Source organism: Odontesthes bonariensis, chromosome 14, assembly GCF_027942865.1.
Source record: "Odontesthes bonariensis isolate fOdoBon6 chromosome 14, fOdoBon6.hap1, whole genome shotgun sequence".
Classification (NCBI taxonomy): Eukaryota; Metazoa; Chordata; class Actinopteri; order Atheriniformes; family Atherinopsidae; genus Odontesthes; species Odontesthes bonariensis.
In genome coordinates, this window is record NC_134519.1 from 12,207,267 (window position 1) to 12,223,438 (window position 16,172).

Sequence of the window (16,172 nt, forward strand, 5' to 3'; positions counted from 1 at the left end):
AAAAAGATAGGACCAAAGGAGATGTAAAAGATAACACAAAACTGACAAAGAGAGAGTGAAAAGAAGAAAAAGAAAAGAACAATTTATTCCAGATGTAAGGCTGCTTCACATTCTGTTCCATCGAAGGAGCTGCATGAGAGATAGGTGCTCGTTCATCATTTGATGCATTATGCAAATGCATTAAACTGTGAGGAAAAGCTTGGACTACAAATGAAGCATTTCAGCAGTTCAGGAGCAGCGCAGAGTATAGTGCCATTTTAACTCTTTCTAACCCAGAAGAAAAGCACGATAACTCCAAATGCATGCGTCTGTGATTCTAGAGACAACATCTCAGTTTTTTAGGGAAGGAGAATATCTTGATTTTAGGGGGAGTTTTGGCTTTGTCAGACAGAGATGCTCTATTTCTTGTCCATTTATGGGACATGATGCTCAATACAGTTAAGGTTATTGTGCTATTTACTGAGACACAGAAAACACACAACACAAAAAAATGTTTTGAGTGGGTTTTCCCTTTAACCCTGACGCTATTACACAGCCACAGAGCCTCACCCAGTCTCTTTAGCTCCTCCACCAGTGTGCGGTTGAACTCCCTCCTGTCTTTGAGAGTGACAAAGCAGTAGAGACACTCTCCCTTCACCTTGTGAGGTCGGCTCACCACGGCCGCCTCGGACACGGCCGGATGAAGCATCAGCGCTGCCTCCACCTCTGCTGTGCTCATTAGGTGGCCTGGAGGACAAAAAAAATAAAAAAAATAAAGAACTAAACAAGGTTGGAAAGAGAAAAGTGTTGAAGACGGTATCTGAAGGACTTGACACAAGTTGGATTGAGGCTACAAGGACGCAGACAGAAACACCTCCCGGCACACTACCTGACACATTCAGCATGTCGTCTATTCTCCCTGTGATCCAGTAATAGCCGTCTTTATCCCGCCTGCAGCCTGCGAGAGGAGAAAACAAGCTGTATTACCCTCAAATAAGGTTTTACCCTCCAGAGACACTTTGGTATTTTAGTGAGAAATCAAGATGTGCATTTTGTGTAGAAAAACCCGTTGAGTTATATTCAATATGTGAGAGATACTAAAAAAAGTGAGATTAAGTTGATTTTGGCATCTCACCATCACCGGTCACATAAAAGCCTGGGAATTTCTTAAAGTAGGTGTTCTCGAAGCGCTCGTGGTTTTTAAACACAGTGCGCATTATTCCGGGCCAGGGCCTCTTGAATACCTGCAACAAAGAAAGGCGAATTCTTACGAAACAGGGGGAAGATGTCAAAATGCCGCAACAAAACCAAACTGAATATGTTTTAAGGCTCTACAAAGTGAAAATCAGCCGATCACAGTCGGAGAGATTAGAGATAATGCCCGCAAGAACAGGAGGATTACATTTCCTTTGTAATGTGCATCTGTTGATCTGGGTGGCGAGCTTATCTACCCGTTTGTCCCAACAGAGAGAAAAATATTATGCTGAGCTGAAACTTACCAGATAGCCCTCAGCCTCGCCCTCCACTTCCTCTCCGTGTTCGTTGAGGATGGTCGGCTCCACCCCGAAGAAGGGAAAGGTCTGAGAAATGAGTTGTAGATTTAATGTGTGATAACTGTGCGGCTGCAGTGATTCTTTCACTTAATATCACAGAAATTCCAAGCAAGGGCTTTTTATTTCTTATGTTACTTCATAATTTACTTTGTTTTGGACGTGGACATAAATTCCTCCGGCTGATGGAGGGCCAATCAACAGTGACTATATTCAGGTGTATTTATTGTTGCACAACTGGGTCACAAAATATCCTAAAGACAAAGTCTCTCGTCCTTTTGCCACTCAGATATGTGATACTGAATCATTTAGAGTTTTATTTCCTTAATAAACCAATTTCAAGCTCTACTATTTCTGCTTTGGTACACCTATGCTTTAGGTGTACAGAGGAATATCATTATGAAGGGGATGATACTCACAGCAGAGCCTGGTTTCAGAGGTGTGGCAGCAGGCAGAGGAGTCAACACATGACCTCCCTACAGAGGATTCAACAACATGATGGTTGGTGTTAAACAGAATATCTGAAGTACGGAAGCCCAGAGCGGACGTGGTACGTGTAAACTTTTTTCTGATCGTTTTCTCGCGATAACGAGTTCATTTACCGATGGTTTTCGAGGCCACTTTTTCTCCCCAGTCCGCCCCTGTTTATATGTGTTTTATGTGTTCGCAATTGGTTTGTCTTGTAGAGATAACTTTCATATCGGCCCGCGTCATTTAAGGAGACGGCCGGCTCGACTGCAGCTCAATAGGCATTTACACCTCAGTGATCCTGTTGATATAGTCAACTTCATCAGTCACCAGCTGAGGGGACCAGGCCGTCTCCATGGTTACCGAATGATGCACGAGAGGTGCCGTTATCGTTTTCTCGAGATAACGAGATAAATAACTCGTTATCTCGAGAAAACGAAATGCTCGTCACACCAGCGGGATTTGCTTTGTGCATTTTCACAGCAGAATTATTACACAAACGCTCCACATTCCATGTTTGATTCATAGGCTACTTTATTCAGTTTTCAATGAAAGGGGGGTAAAATGGGTACACCTTTGCTAGAAATACATAAACACATATCACGAGAAAACGGAGGAAAATTATCTCGTTATCACGAGAAAACGGAGGAAAATGATCCCGTTATCATGGGAAAACGGATGGAATAAAATGTATGTACCTATGGCCGTTTAGGGCTTCCGTACTACTGAAGTATGATGACTCTGAGTATCTTTATAAGTGTGTGTTTTCTCACCGTCTCCGTCTGCCAGAAAGTGTCGACCACAGGACATCTGCCCTGACCGACCACCTCGTGGTACCACTGCCACGCCTCGGGATTGATGGGCTCGCCCACAGTACCCAGAATCTTCAGGCTGGAGAGGTCATACCTGTCGAGTCAACAGATTTCCCTTTTAAATCTGAGATTGCATCATTATATGGCCCTCGTCCTTTTCTTAAAGCAAGGAGCTCCCCTCTGACAACAAAGATCAGTGACGATGTTCATTTCTTCCTTCACTTTGATCTTATAACTGCAGCGTCTCATCCAACAACTCTTTAACCAAATATATTCCAAAATTTGGGTCTTTTAAGACAAAACTAAACTACTCTAACAAGTCTTTAAACTAAGCTAAGCCACTAACTTATTTAGCACCAGTGGTGAGGAGTAGCTTGATATATTCATTCAAATCATGTAGTTTTATACAAAGTTTAGGTCCCACTATTTGGATTCAATTCATGTATACATATGTGGAAAATTAAAATTACTTCCATAAATTGATTTCTTAGATTCTTAATTCCTATGGAAGCAGTAAGGACGGACTTAGTTACACATTGCTTGTGCATTTTGGTTATTTTCTTATTAAATAGATAATGACACGGTGTGCTAAGTCAGGTGTTTTGGTTTATCTGAAGCTGCATTTATCTGAACACACATAAAACATAACAACCATAAAATGTGACTTGTGAGAGACAAAAGTAAAAAAAAGAGCCTAAAGATGTGCAACATTAGCACAATTTTGACAATATTCAATTATTAATAATCATTTTGCTATTTTCAGTCATCCATCGCAGATGAGCTGTTAAAAATGTTGATTCATTCAGTGAAAGGATAATCCAGTCTTCTGTTTCCAGCTTATAAAATATACAGAGCAATATTTACAGCACAGCGGGGTTCATACATAGTTTAGCGTCTTCACCACAGAGCTAAAAGCCACATAAGAGTAGAACAAAGCTACATGAGGTCTTTTGAAATTAAAGGTGGAAGTTTTCATATGAGAAGTTGAGAGATCCTGTTGCAAAACCCCCGCTCGTGTTAAGCTGTGCTTTGAAACTCCTCCAGCAGCCTCTGGAATAACCTTTTCATTAAAGAAAGATGCGTTCCTCTGAACTGCTCTGACTCCCAGCAGATGAATTCACTTACTTCTGCAGTGGTTCGTGCCCGTACTTCATCAGCAGGCGGATGGCTGTTGGAGCCGTGTAAAACTTGGTGACTTTGTACTTCTCAATGATCTCCCAGAGCCTGCCGACATGAGGGTGGACGGGGATCCCTTCGAACTGGAATGACACACCCGGATGCACACGTACACACACTGATGAGCTGATCCTACCAGAAGCGTTTATGCTTTAAAGTGTCCATCATGGAACAGTGCTGATTTCACTCACAAGGACACTCGTGGCGCCGTTTGCAAGGGGCCCGTAGGTGATGTAAGAGTGGCCGGTGATCCAGCCGATGTCTGCCGTGCACCAGTACACGTCGTCATGGTGATGATCGAAAACGCACCTGAAGGTCAGAGACGTGTAGAGCAGATAGCCGGCGACCGTGTGGACAACACCCTGCACAGCACACAAAGAGGAGTCGTCAACATGGAGGGAGACGGGGAATAATATGGGACAGAGATGTGGGTGCAGGTGTGTTTGAGAGGGAAAGTGACAAAAAGAAACAAAAATACAAAGTGAAGCAATAACTTTCTACCGTGTGATTGCATTTAAGCCTCTTGACAGAAACTCTCACTGTTTCACAACAACCTAAAGTCATTGCAGACTTATTGGAAAACCAAACAGATGCTGTAATTTCTACAAAAGATTTGGTTTCAGAGGGATTTCACTGATGTGAAACATGCCTCTACGGGTCTTACTTTGGGTTTGCCGGTGGAGCCGCTGGTGTAGAGGATGAACAGCGGGTCCTCAGCGTCCAGCCACTCAGGTTCACACTCCTCAGGAGACTCTCTCATCGCCTCGTCCCACCACACATCTCGTTCTGAGTCCCAGGGCGTCTGAATGCACCAGGGAACAGGTTTAGAACATAAACCTGCTCATCACAGCAGCTCAAATCGTGTGCAGAACACACCAGCGGCGGCACAGCATGCCAGGTTTGAATCTAATATACTGTGCCCTCTTTCAGCCATGATGGAAACAGACAGGATTACAAAGCTCAGATATAAGCGGTTTCTCCTTGTTTGTGAAATTTATACACAACAATGTGTATGACATGAGTACCATATGTTTTTTTATATAACTGATTCTTGATAAAGTTTGCTATCAAACATCCTATTAAAAGTGCATATGAATTTGCAAATCAGACATTTCAAGACTTGATTTTCCTAGAGTGCAATATTTAAAAAATTGTGGAGTCAGTGATTTTCTGTTTTTTGTTCACTGATTGCCAAACCTATCCAGAGATGTGAAGATGCTAATTCATTACTCTGCTCCCAACCCAGATGCAGCTTAAGTTTCCATTCGTCATCTTGTCGGTATCGGTTACTTTATTATGATGTCCACTTCCCGCGTGTTGTTAGGGTTGATGTGGCCACAAACACTTATAAAGAGGAAATGAGGGAACGGCAGAAGATCCATTGGTCTTTATGCTCTCTGAACACATACTGGCAAAACATCACTGGTTTACCCTTCCTTCTAGCTGCTGTACACAGTTAGGTTTAACCCATAAGAACCCAGACCCATTTATCCTTAAATAAGAATGATAGGGAATATAGAACAGACCAAATGTCCTACATATAGTACATATAGTTTTGGATTACACAGCTTAATATTCATGTGTCGCAATTCCCATCACGTCAAGTGAACTGTTTTTTAAGAAAGAACAATCCAGAGACACGTTACCATCTCCCAGTTGGATTGTGACACCACCACATATCGGACATGTTCTCAGACATACCTAATACACATTTTCTGGTTAGACTGGGCACATTTCAGTTGTTTATTCTGATTTAAATCAATTATGTAAGACCAAAAAAATGCTCTTTAATATAATTTTTTTTTTACATACATATAAGATTCTTACTTTGTGGTTTAGTTTGGTTTGACTGAATCAATAAATTTGAAAAGAATACACCTAAAACAAACCTACCTGCAGTTTGTTGCATGAAGTTCCACTTTTTGTCCTCAGTGCATGGTGCCTGACGACCAGGCATTTAGTGACACTGGATGATGCTCTGTGATCAAATAAAAAAAATGATTTAGGACTTTTTATGGGTTAAAAAAATATTTTGTTTGAGGTTTTCTTATGTTGTGTTTTAACTTCATCTCATCTCTCATTTTTTCCTCTTATCATCCATATTGATACAATCAGTAATGGTAGATGATGGATGGTAAGTGAGAAAGAGAGAAAATCAGTGATAATTGAATAATATGAACAGTCTGATTTTGAGTTAATAGTACATTAAACAGATTTTCAGGTTTTTGCAAAAAGAAAAACTTGTTATTTCCATCTTTGTCATAAACAGTGTAGGAAACATTATCCTCACATTTATTCATTTTGAACTCATTCTCTCAACACATCTGCGTTTCTGATACTTTGTGCCCCTCAGCACGCCCTGCCTCAGCTCACATCTCTTCCAGGCTCTCGTTGCCCTGGGAGACGAGCAGCTTGGGCTTCCCTGATGAATCTAAGTGCTCCTTGTTGCCCCGGCAACCCTGTAATCTAAAAGCCCAGTGGTGTGTTTCTTCAGCCTTTTTCATAACAGCTGATTACACTGACTGTGTGTGTGTGTGTGTGTGTGTGTGTGTGTGTGTGTGTGTGTGTGTGTGTGTGTGTGTGTGTGTGTGTCCGTCCTCGTGTTCCAGGAAGCTGAGTGATATTACCAGCAGCAGCCAGTGTAAATACAGGCGGTTGCTGGGAACTGGGAAACTGTCGGCCATATAAAGCAGGACCTACTTTTCCTTGGACTTCTCCAAAGCCTCGTCCGAAATCTGCTTCAGGTTGATCAGCTTCTCTCCTCTGTAAACACCATCTGTGTGTTGTGGAGGTACAGAGGGGGGAACAGATAGACGAGGCATTAAAAAACAAGGAGGGGAATCGTTTTACAGCCCGTGGCGCTGCCACATATCAGATCCTCATGCTGCTGTGTCGCACGCACGTTTAAAACGGACAGCTCAAATGTTAGGACATACCTGCTGTCACCAGAACGCTGCTTTGGGCATCAATAATCCTTTCACACAGAGACTCGGAGGAGAAACCTGCAAACTTAACATGCAAGGAGAAAAACAAGACAAAAAGACGGGGGAAAGGTGAAGCAGTTGTCGAGGCGTTTGCTTTAAAGAACAATGTCAGTTTTTAAGAATCCTCTCTCTGCTTATGAAATCATTTAAGTAATAACTGAGGTTAGAGACCACTGCTTACAAGAGAGTTTGAGACACGTGCGATTTCCGGGCTTTTAACTGTTGGTTTCACCTCCAAATAAAGTGTTTGAGATAATTACCAGATGGCTAATTAACTGGATTTCTAGCCATTTGATGGCAATGTGTTTGGGTAATGTTGCTTTTTAAACAGTCGGTAGACGTAGATCAATCGATAATAAGCTGAGCGTTCCAGTCTTAAATGTTTTGTCGTGACTTCCTCAAAGCCTTCGAATGCAGTGCTACGCAGCAAAGCATTTCAGCACAAAACTGATTGTTTCTGTCACAGGGACTATATTTTCACGGTAGTCTGCGTTTCCATTTGGTAAATTAGTGTTTATAAAAAAGGAAAAATGAGGTACCCGCTCAGACTCTTTCAGTGGATTAGCTCTACTTTAGAATCCAACTGCTATGAAAAAAAGTCAGATAATGCTATTTCATTTCATTCATTGCTTTTTATTTATAGTGGGGGGTCCCTCTTTTATTGCTTCCTCTATCTTGTTCGAGCACCACTGCTCTCTTTGTGCCTCCCCCTCGCAGCCAAATGCTGTCCTGCTTTATTTTCAGACTCTCTATCTGAATACTGGTGTTGTCCAGGCCTACCAACTCTCACATGTCGGGTGTAGAGTTTCCCCAGGTTGACAGCTTTGGCATGGCAGAGGACACTGCTTTCAACATGGTTTTTCTTCTGTTCTTCTTTGCTCAAACATAACTTCCTCGCCATCAGCAGCAGAGCTTTTAGCCTTGTATCCTCATCAGTACGTTTATAAGCACAGTGGAGTTGATGTTCAGTAACAGGTCGACTTTGCCAGTTAACTGGACCACCGTACTTGTTCCAGAACACGTACACAGGAGGGGATTGAACTAATTTATTGACCAGTGAGTCCAATGACTGTGTGAGAAAATGTTTAAGATATTCGGCCGCTTCTAATTTTCTCTCCATACATGTGAGTGAAGCTGAATTCACCTCACAGAGGTTGGCTTTAAGTTGCTTAAATGGGGATTTTGTCAGATTTGGTTATAAAATCAGGATTTCATTAGATCAGAACGATGGAGTGAAAATGCTTTAAGCAACCACGAGTTGAAACATTAACATCTTAACGGGCTGATTTTCAAACACAGTTTTGGATGTGTTCAGGCATCTGACAAAACGAACTGAAAATATGTGAATGAGAGCAGCTTTACAGGGAATTACAGTTGTTTTATGCAAATTATTCTTTGTTCCTGTCTTCTTCTTCTGTGTGCTAAACAGGAACTGTGGCGCTGGCACAGAGTTCCTCGGCCAGTTTAGAGGTCCTGTCCAGTCGTCTTTTTACACTTATCAACCTTCTAAACTGAGTGAAATTACCCAGTAGTGTCTGAGCTGTAGCCACAATAAAGGAAATGGGCCCTAAGAGCTTTTATGGCGGTGCTTGATCATTTTCATCCAGTCGGATGAGTATGAGCAGCCTGTGACACCAGCATATTTACCTTTTAAGTTTTTATTTAAGTTTTTCTTTCCTTTTTTTAAATTAAGAGCCTTGATAATTATGTAATATTCTACATTATTTCTAAAGTTATACATGTGTGATAACCTTTGTTTAACAAGGTCATAAGATATGTGGATTAGATAAAATATCTAAAGCACTTTTAGTAGAATATTTATTGAACATCTGAAGTTTCAGTGCTGTAGATCCACATCACAGGTGCTCCTTGAAAATGTTTCCAACTGTCTTTCCTAAACTACATGACGTTTTTCCATCGAAACCAAGGAAGAGAGCTTCGGAAAAGACAGTCTGAAGTTATTATTTTACCATTTGACCAAACCTTTAGTGTAACTGGCCCGCTGGGATTTATGTGCGCCGATTTTATGAAGCTCGTGGTCCAAGGGTCCTTAGTGAAGAGGGGGGCAGTGAGCTGAAATGTCATGGCACACCTGCTCAACGTGAGAATATGGCTGCATAGATGTGCAGTAGAATCCACAAACTAATATGAATATCTGTGTTGCGTCTTATAATGCGCGCGGGTTGCGTGTTGGACACAGCGATAAAGGCCTCTAAGGCTTTTGATCGCATCAGTCATGAGAAATTATTTTTAAAACTGTCCAACAGTGGGGTCCCTGGTTTTTTAATTAGAATACTGGTTTATTGGTACTCACATCAGACAATGAGGGTGAAATGGGGTAATGTGATCTCTGCTCCCTTCCTTGTCACCAATGGTGTTCGACAGGGTGGAATTTTATCTCCTTTTCTTTTTAATATGCATATGAATGATTTGTCATTGTCTCTAAATATGTGTGGAACTGGCTGTAGGGTTGGTGACATAATAGTCAATCACATAATGTATGCAGATGACTTGGTCATCCTTAGTCCATGTACTGCTGGTTTGCAACAGTTACTAAGAATATGCTCACAGTATGGAGAGGAGTGTGACATAAAATATAATGCGGGTAAGAGTAAGATCATGATCATAAGTAGCAGAGAAGATAAACGATCACCGTTCCCTGCCTTCTATCTGGCTGGCACTGCACTCACTGAGTGCAGTGATATCAAATATCTTGGCCACATTATTGCTAATGACCTGTCAGATGATAGAGATATCTATAGGCAACGGCAGAAATTGTATGTGCAAGCAAACATGCTGTGCCGTAAATTTAGTATGTGCTCTGTGACAGTCAAGATCTCACTCTTCAAAGCGTACTGCACACCAATGTACACTGCACATTTGTGGTGCCACTACAAACAAGGCAGCCTTAGGAAACTTATGGTGGCTTACAATGACAGCACGAAGATGCTGCTGAGAATCCCAAGAAGGTCCAGCGCAAGTCACATGTTTGTCAGTGCTGGGGTGCGTAAATTGATGTATGGATTTATGTGCAGGGTATCTGAGTCACATAACGATGTGATTGCTGTGTTGGCTAGCCCTGGACGTAGTTCTGTAAGACTGCAGTCAAGTTTATGGAGTCACTGGCGAACATGCCTGTATGTGAGATAGTGAGCTATGCAATATCTCTGTGTTTTATTTTCTTTCTTTCTTATTGTTCTTCTGTTTTTAACTATTTTTGATGTTTTGTGATGTTTGATGTGATGTTTTTTATGTGTGATATGGATCCCCCTGGGTCTGAAATAAAGAATTGAATTGAATAACTGAGTGTATACAAGCAGAAGTGATTTGATCCCCAACTGGATTTGAAGTGCAATTTCTTACTATTTTAGTCAGACTAACGCATATTTTAAAAGCCAAACTAACACAATAATTCTTTTTTGTGTGTGTGTCAAGTAAACATAGTCATTTGGAATTGTCTTAGTTAGAAATTAAGTTTATTATCCACTCCCCCCCACTGTTAAGTGTTGCTCTCTATCTCAAACAACAATCATGACAAAACCAACTGAGATGAGACCAAAACAGTAGATTTTCACTGTGCTGAAATCAAATGAATGCACATTAATTAGGTGAATAAGATGTGTTTTTCTTTGGTTTTCTTTGGGCTGTCACCTTATAGGATGTTCATTACACTATTATTGTGACTGGAAGCTTTCACGATAACACTATCATTTCCATATTGGAGTGCCGTATAGCTCAAATTGTTAAGCAGGTGCCCAATGTACAGAAGCTACGGGCCCCAGGATGAGTCCTGGCCCCAGGCTCTTTGCTGAATGCATTCCCCCACTCTCTCTGTCCACCTACTGTCAAATAAAAGCCGATGGCACATTTTAAATTTTTTTAAATATAAACATTGCTGTCCGGCTAATTCAACTTTTTTTTTTGTCTCCTTTGATTAGAAATTGAATGACAGAAATTATACAAATCCAATCTGTATTCAATCATGTTTTGATTTTTTTCAGCTAAGCTCAAACCCCAACTTTATCATGGGTGTGTTTTATCAACACGATAAATACCGAGATTACCGTGAATATTGGTTTGTCCCAACACCCCAATTTGTTGATATTAGATGTGGAAATACCCAAAAGAGCCCATCTACCAAACTTTTGTTTTTAATCTAAGATGTTTGACTCATAGCACACCTAAGAAACTGAACTATCCCAAACACACACTCCCTTAGTATATACAGTACACACCCTTTGAACTGCAAAGACCTGCATGATGATTTGACTATTTGATGTGTAATTTTCTTAATTTGTCTTCATGTTTTTAAAGCTGGGGGGTTTCGGACTCTCCGAGTCAATCCTCTAATCTGAAATACTATGAATTGTGAGTGAGGGAGCCCCGACACCACGACAGTGTGATGGTCCAAACTATAAAATACAATGTTATGACGAGCACAGGGAGCTTTCAATCAAAGCTTTGTCAAGTTTAGTCAAAACTAAGCAGAAGGCTGTAAGAAAACCCCAGCTGTGATGTCTCAGATATGGCCTGTAATAGTAAATCCAGCTGACACGCTGGTGCTGCGTGCTTTCCCCTCTCATTACCATTTATAGCTGAGCAACTTGGTTTAATCTTACATAATGAACCAGCCCCCCAATAATTGCTTTTTTGCATGACTGCCATTTTCTGCATCCGCTGCCAGACTCCCATTCTCTGGCCAAGGTTAATAGTTCATGGAGCGTAAAGTTTCAGTGTTGATGGCAGCGTTATCAGTCTGGTCACCGAGGACTCTGGACTCACTGTGTCGGCTGAGCCAAAAGTGTCTGGCTTCATCTCTGTCTGAATTTTAGGCCAAAATTATTCCGGACTTATATTAATAGTCACGTGTGAATCCAACACGCTGACATTGGAGTGTTGTTTGTGTCTAATGTAATAAAAAAATTCTGCTGGAAAATATACAACAATGACTGAGCACTGACAAGGTCAATTACACTCAAGTCCGCCAAACACAGACCTTTGCAGGTCATAAGGAGTCCACCCCGGAGCTGTGGCTCGCAGATATTTTTAACACAGCTCCTAACCTTTGCGTGGAAGAGGAAGGTTGAATATCCAGAATAGTGCCGGCCCGCCAACCTTCCCAGGCTGGAAACATGTGTGTGACCCATATATTCTGAGTGCAGGTGCTGCCAGTTCTGTGTGAACACTGATAACTGCTGGAGTGAGGCAGCCTGCACTAACAGCAGCCAGAACACAGGTTCAGGTGGAGCTTTCTTGTAGAAAATGGGTCAGAGCGGCAAACACAAGCAGCCTACGTGTTGATTGTCTACAAAAACGATGCAAAAATGAGGGCAGCGTTTCCATCACATGTGGGTACGTAGCAGACACGAGCGAAGCGCTCAAAAATAAAAGGAGGCAAATGACAGTAGGGACATTGAAGAGTAAAAAGCCTTTTCTTTGCTTGAGTGAGACGGCGCATACTTTAAAAACACTTTGAGCTCCCCATTCCCCACAATAATAAAAAAGGGAAATGACAAGTTCTATATTTGTGTGATTGATCGGAGAGCTTACCACGATGGAGTGAACAGCACCTATTCTGGCACAGGCCAGCATGGTGTAGACCAGCTCTGGGATCATGGGTAAGTAGATGGACACCCTGTCTCCCTTTTTCACCCCTTGATAAAAGAAACAAACACACATGATTGTCAAATTTTCGAAGAGTTGAACTCCATAAAAGGGTACACCTGGGTCACGTCTCGACTCAGTTTCCACAGTGACAGAGATGATGGATGTGAGCCAGACACGTACAATACTGTGTGTCTGCAATTAGTGCATTGACACATCGTACTTATAGTCTTTTGGCGTGCATTATCTTCATGACCTACATGACAGCGCTATTATTATCCCATAGAACATATCTGACTTATCCATGACCGAGGGTTTGGACATGCACTTACATTTTATACACAGATAATCTTTGTACTAAGAATAAAAATCACTTGCTCGGTCTTTTTACAGATACTGTTAACAGTCAGCCAAAATACTCAGTTGCTGTTTAAGTAATACAGAAAATAACTTTTCTTTCTTGTTTTCCTCTAATTTATGATTCTTAAATTAAGATACTCATCATTGTGTCACCTTTTGTTTTGATTAGTAAGCAAGTGAAATGAAAAAACATTGTTTCAATGCGGAATTTTCTGTGGTTGAGGTTGACTTCTTACCCATTTGCTTGAGCACATTAGCGCAGCGGCAGACTTGGCTGAGCAGCTGGCCATAGGTGATGGTTGTGTGATGGTCAGGTGAGTTTCCCTCCCTGAGGAGACAAGACGCCAGAAGACAAACACTCTGATCTATGAGAGTTCTGCAAAACCTGGCTCAGATTCTTTGTATGGCTTCTCAAAAAATCATCAAAAAATTCATTTTCAGATCAATTTTGACCATGCAATGAAAAAAAAACTCAGTAAGAACCATAAACTGCCATCGTCTCTGGGCTCCAGTTTGTTTAAAATAGTCCGAGGAGATCAGGAAAACTGTCTTAAATGTGAACTTCTTCATGAAAAACATGGATGCTGCATCTTCTGAGATACAAAGGAGAGGCTAGTTACGAGGAGCCAGCTCAATGGGGGCCCATTAGCACATACAACATGTGACCAGCTCATATGTGAAGGCATCATGAACACCGAACAGGTTTTGGAGCAACGTATGCTGCCATCCAGACGACGTCTTTTGCAGGGAAGACCTTATTCATTTCAGCCAGAAGATGTCAAACCACATGCTGCACACATTACAACAACATATCTGTGTGGGAACTGGCCTGCGTGCAGCCCTGACCTGTCGCTTTAACGGGTGCAAAAATGCCCAGATCTGTTCGGCTGAAATCCTACATCCAGCAAGCACAGGATCATTTAACATTTACACGTGCTTTTAAAATGTTTTTTTTTAAAGAATCTCAGTTTTCATCAATTAATTGTGTCAGTTTTATTTTTGCAAATCACTGCATCCATCCAGCTGTTGTAGCTAACATCAGTTTCCTCCAAAAGTGCTTTCTCATACAGCTGGAGATTGTTCAAAGTTGTCCCGTGAGTTCTAAGAGTTCACAGGCGAGATAACCTGTTCCAGTTGTTGCTCGGTCTATATTTGGTTTGGACGCTTGTTGGGACAGTTATTTGCGAAACTATGTGTCACTGTGTGATTGACATGACAGCATAACAGATTGGTAGCGAGCCTCAACAGAAGCCAAAACGCTGCGACAACCTGGCATCCACCTTGTCGCCCACCTGAGAACAAGGAAATGATTCATGACAAAGATCAAACTCTGCAATCATTAATCAAACATACTGATTAACACACATACGGATACTGACCTGAGGAGTAATGTTTTTATTAAGGTTTACCTCCTTTTAAATTTCCCCGGGGTCAATTCAAGCGTTTACATCATTCTATTGGCTTACATGATGAAATACCAGCATATTTTCTGTTTATTTTTATGAGGAAACTCAAAACTGCATCGACCCAACCACCAAAAAGTGTGCCAAGCAAAGTAATGATTTAGTGTGTATTTCAATTTTAATTGTTTCATATGGAAGTAAATTCACACAGAAATCTTATTATGAGTTCAACTTAAACTTATAAGATGAAACAACCCCCCCCCTGATAACACGGCCTTAAATCTAAGCTAATATTAAATACCTCAATGAATGATTATTCTCCTTTTTACTTTACTCATTCTCCAACTGATGCAGAGACACGTTGAGCATATTTAGAATTAAAGCTATTTGTTACCTACACATCATAGACTTAGGGTAAAAATAACTTGCATATTTAACAAGATGACGAACATCTCATGCATCAGAACAATGCTGATCACTGAATATAAAAGCACTGCTTCACCCTCTTTTTATCAACTAACAATTGTCTGGACAAATACGATTGGAGGGACAGCTGTTGTGATGAAACCTTTTGATAGTCTGATTTGTCAGGTGAAAGTAACCACTGAAACTTAGTGCTCCGCTCTGTTATATTGCTGGAATGCAACAACTGCTGGTCTCTTTTAGTTTTGGCCTTTGTACCTGGTGTGGGTCAAATAACAGAAAAGGACTCCTTGATTTCAAAATACGTTTTGCTGTCTTGTTTTTTTGCAGTCCTACTATTGGAGACAGTGTTGCAAAATAAATTGTGATCAGATTTGATCTGAAATCTTAACAGTGTTTAAATAGAGGTCTAAACAAACCATGTACTTGCTGATGTGATTTGACTTGTGCAAACAGCACTGAAATCTCTGGTGTGCCCATGTAAAACTGAACCCCTATACAACTCAACTTGAAGAGCAGCTACTTCTTGTTTGCTAAGCTTCTGGGGTTGACAGAGCAAATACGTGCCATATTACAATGTCAGAACAACACTGTGTTCAGCCTTAAGTGGGGATTTACTGCAAGAAGCTGGCAACTTAATTTAGAAAAAGCTGGAACGGAGGAAGATTGAATCTGTGACTTTGTTTTGCAAGAGAGGTTTGGCTGGTGCAGTGTGTTCGGCACAGGGGACACAGCAGTTGTTATAGACTGGAATACCTGACATAACTGCAGACAGCACCTTCTATCAAAGCCATCCTTCACTCTGGAGGCATGTTGTTGCTTACCAGTAATAGGCAACCTTTTCACCGAGGTTCCCCTCCTTGACGTGCCTGTCCAAGACATTGTAGCACATGTTGGTTTTGGCCCCCTCCATGCACTTGATGTATATGTTGCCTTTTGTCACGTCAAAGTTGTACTGCAGCATCGGCCCTGTTGCTGGCTTCTTCCAAAAGAACTTATCGGCAATCTCCTTCCAGAAAGCTAAAACAAAGTGATATCTTTCTGTCACATCGGGCAGAGCACGAAGATACGGTGTAAAGACAGGCTCAGAGAAACACAGACCTATTTGACCTACCTTCTGGAGTCTCCAGCGACTTCCTGTACATTTCCAGATAGGAATTAAAATCAGGTACATGAGCATCTCTCTGCAAGTCGACAGGAGGGTCGTACATCTTGTCCTGGGATTCAGGAACAACCATGGTGGAAGGACAGATGTAGACAGACCTATGTCATCTGAGGGCAAGTCAGCAAACGGGTAAATCTGGAGTCACTGCTGGTCTGTCGGGATCCTCCAGAGTAAGGTAAGAACAAGGCCTTCTGCTGAGGCAATACAATTCAGCATGCATAAACACCCACCCCTAATCCCTGATCTGC

General features: G+C 41.5%; 1 protein-coding gene across 1 annotated transcript in view; it reads right to left on the minus strand.

Annotated features, from left to right (window-relative positions):
• Nucleotides 1-16,162, minus strand: part of acss2l (acyl-CoA synthetase short chain family member 2 like) — a 19,297-nt gene extending 3,135 nt beyond the window's left edge. The window contains exons 1-16 of the mRNA XM_075482903.1: nt 15,874-16,162; nt 15,584-15,779; nt 13,170-13,261; nt 12,520-12,623; nt 6,922-6,994; nt 6,686-6,761; nt 5,879-5,963; nt 4,650-4,787; nt 4,177-4,347; nt 3,935-4,068; nt 2,771-2,903; nt 1,949-2,005; nt 1,479-1,559; nt 1,115-1,223; nt 869-937; nt 550-726 (exon numbers count right to left, since the gene is read on the minus strand). Coding sequence (XP_075339018.1) covers nt 550-726; nt 869-937; nt 1,115-1,223; nt 1,479-1,559; nt 1,949-2,005; nt 2,771-2,903; nt 3,935-4,068; nt 4,177-4,347; nt 4,650-4,787; nt 5,879-5,963; nt 6,686-6,761; nt 6,922-6,994; nt 12,520-12,623; nt 13,170-13,261; nt 15,584-15,779; nt 15,874-15,997 — 1,819 coding nt within the window. The 5' untranslated portion in view covers nt 15,998-16,162. The remainder of the gene's footprint in view (nt 1-549; nt 727-868; nt 938-1,114; nt 1,224-1,478; nt 1,560-1,948; nt 2,006-2,770; nt 2,904-3,934; nt 4,069-4,176; nt 4,348-4,649; nt 4,788-5,878; nt 5,964-6,685; nt 6,762-6,921; nt 6,995-12,519; nt 12,624-13,169; nt 13,262-15,583; nt 15,780-15,873) is intronic.
• Nucleotides 16,163-16,172: the final 10 nt, after the last annotated feature.